Genomic DNA, 1,988 nt, shown 5'->3' with positions numbered 1-1,988 from the left:
GATGATATTTCAATCCTACCTGAATCGAAACCAGTTCAGGGAAAGAGAAAACTTTTCCATTAAACATTCCCGCCCGGTGGATCGACGAGCAATTCCGAATCGTGAGCATTGCTTTTCAAATGGGAAGCATGTGAAGGAGCTGTACTCCGTTCGCATCCGATTGCGAATTGGGTGCCACGGCCGAGATTGAATTCCACGAACGAACAAATTCCAAAAGCGCCCAACAGACACCAACATCCTAGCGTGCGCACGGCCTACAGCTTCAACAACAACCGAACGTTGGTTCTAGTTGGCTAGAGTGCATTAAATATTGCTGCGACTCGTAGAGGTTCCAGAGGTTCAGGGACCCCTTTTATGCTTGAAGCAGTTATTGATGGAATAGCAAAATTATTCCCCAACGCCAACCTCAGGTTATCGATTTGTACCATTCCTACACGACTTACCACCACAGCCGATGCAGCAGTCCATCGAACCCGAGCGACGCCTGGCTCATGTAGCGGCCCCAGGTGAGATTTGGCTTGTCGTACACGTAGTTGTACACGGTAGGAACCGTCAGCTGGTCCCGGTCACAGGTGGACCCAGCGTGCGCTGGTTCCACGCCTCCGTTCCGACTGGCCACCATCGATCGCTCGGCCACGTCATAGCCGGCAACAATCATCGCGTTGACGCAGCAGTCCACCGGTACCAGGTTGGCCTTCCGGCGGCCATTGCCGTGAATCACGTGGATGAAGCCCTTCACCGTCCACAGACACAGCCCGGAGGGTCCGTTCAGGTTGTCGGTCCATCCGGCGATCGGTTCTCGGTACGTGGAGAGCACTGCAACTCGGAAGAGTTGTTCTTGTGGAAGATTCTGGAGATCCTGAAGCTAGATTCGGAAATACTTACCGATCGGTGGCCGGAAGATACCGACGGGCAGGTCGGAAAACTCCTGGGCAATCAGCGCCTCGGCACAACGCTTGCTGAACGTGTAGGTGTTCGGGAGGTGCCCCACCAGGCAGTGCCGTAGCTGGTCCATTTCTTCCGCGGACAGAGTGCTGGAAAGCTAAGAACCGATAATTCGAGAGATGCGGATCGATGCTGGATTGAGCATGGCTTCGAGACATACCTGCAGAACGGTCGCCGGATTAAGCTGCCCGTCCTGATGGACTCGCTCTTCGATCGTGGTCCGATCGCAGTGCGAGTACAGGGTGGACACGTGGACTATGGCCTTCAGCCGAGACATTCGGCGGGCCAACGCCAGCACCTTCTGCGTACCGCCGACGTTGGTGGCGATGGCGTTTTTGACACTCTCGTTAAACTTCACCGACGCCAGCACGTTGAAGACGAGCTCCGTTTCGGTCAGGAGTCGTGCCTCGGCCGTCGCTTCCATCCCGAGTCGGTCGGCGTCCAGTGAAATCTCGACCGCTTCCAGTCGCTCCAACAGTTGCTCCGACGTCGTTCCCTCCCGTAACCTGTCGAAAACCTTTCGTCGATTTCGTTTCAAAGGCCCACTCGTTCTGGCGGAAGTCTGAGTTTCGTGTTCGAGGGCCTTAGCTCATGGCAGCGCCCACTTACCGCGTCCTCGAGCAGCCGTTGTAGTCGCTCGGCCGGCTTCCGGTTGTCCTTCGAGCGGATCAGCAGGAACACCTTCCGTACGCCCAGACAGCGTAGGATCTTTTCGAGCAGCACCTTTCCAAGGAAGCCGGTCCCACCGGTCAGCAGAACGGTGGAGTTCCGGTAGAAGCTTAGCACCCGATCACCCGGGGCACTCTGCTCCTCCGGTTCGGCGTGTGCCGCCATCGTGTGCTTCAAGAATCCAGAGGTATATCCAGGATTCTGGGTTCCTCTCGGTAATATTTCGGGTAGGCCAGAAACGACTCCCGTAATCCTTGTGCGAGCGGCGACTCGGATACTGAACCCAACTACACTTGATGCGTGGTTTCCCGACGGTGACCAACTCTTGATTGGTCCAACCGAAGTCGGACCACCGACCACCGAGTCGGATACGC

General features: G+C 56.2%; 1 protein-coding gene across 1 annotated transcript; it reads right to left on the bottom strand.

Moving 5' to 3' along the window:
* Positions 1–439: 439 nt before the first annotated feature.
* LOC128277047 (fatty acyl-CoA reductase wat-like) lies at positions 440–1,779 on the bottom strand. The gene is made up of 4 exons (XM_053015498.1): positions 1,555–1,779; positions 1,106–1,462; positions 886–1,042; positions 440–816 (listed from the first exon to the last, which is right to left on the bottom strand). The coding sequence occupies exons 1-4, from the start codon at positions 1,777–1,779 to the stop codon at positions 440–442; spliced, it is 1,116 nt and encodes a 371-aa protein (XP_052871458.1).
* Positions 1,780–1,988: the final 209 nt, after the last annotated feature.

The sequence above is a fragment of the Anopheles cruzii genome, unplaced genomic scaffold (assembly GCF_943734635.1).
Source record: "Anopheles cruzii unplaced genomic scaffold, idAnoCruzAS_RS32_06 scaffold03571_ctg1, whole genome shotgun sequence".
NCBI lineage: Eukaryota > Metazoa > Arthropoda > Insecta > Diptera > Culicidae > Anopheles > Anopheles cruzii.
The sequence above is the reverse complement of the archived record's forward strand: the minus strand, read 5'-3'. Positions and strand labels throughout refer to the sequence as shown.

Bases quoted from the DNA above. Each gene is read 5' to 3' on its own strand.
- LOC128277047 (XM_053015498.1), bottom strand. From the start codon at position 1,779: ATGGCGGCACACGCCGAACCGGAGGAGCAGAGTGCCCCGGGTGATCGG. The intron at 1,043-1,105 runs GTATGTCTCGAA...ATCGGTTCTTAG, and splicing joins ATCCGGCGACCGTTCTGCAG to CTTTCCAGCACTCTGTCCGC. The intron at 817-885 runs GTAAGTATTTCC...TCCGAGTTGCAG, and splicing joins TATCTTCCGGCCACCGATCG to TGCTCTCCACGTACCGAGAA.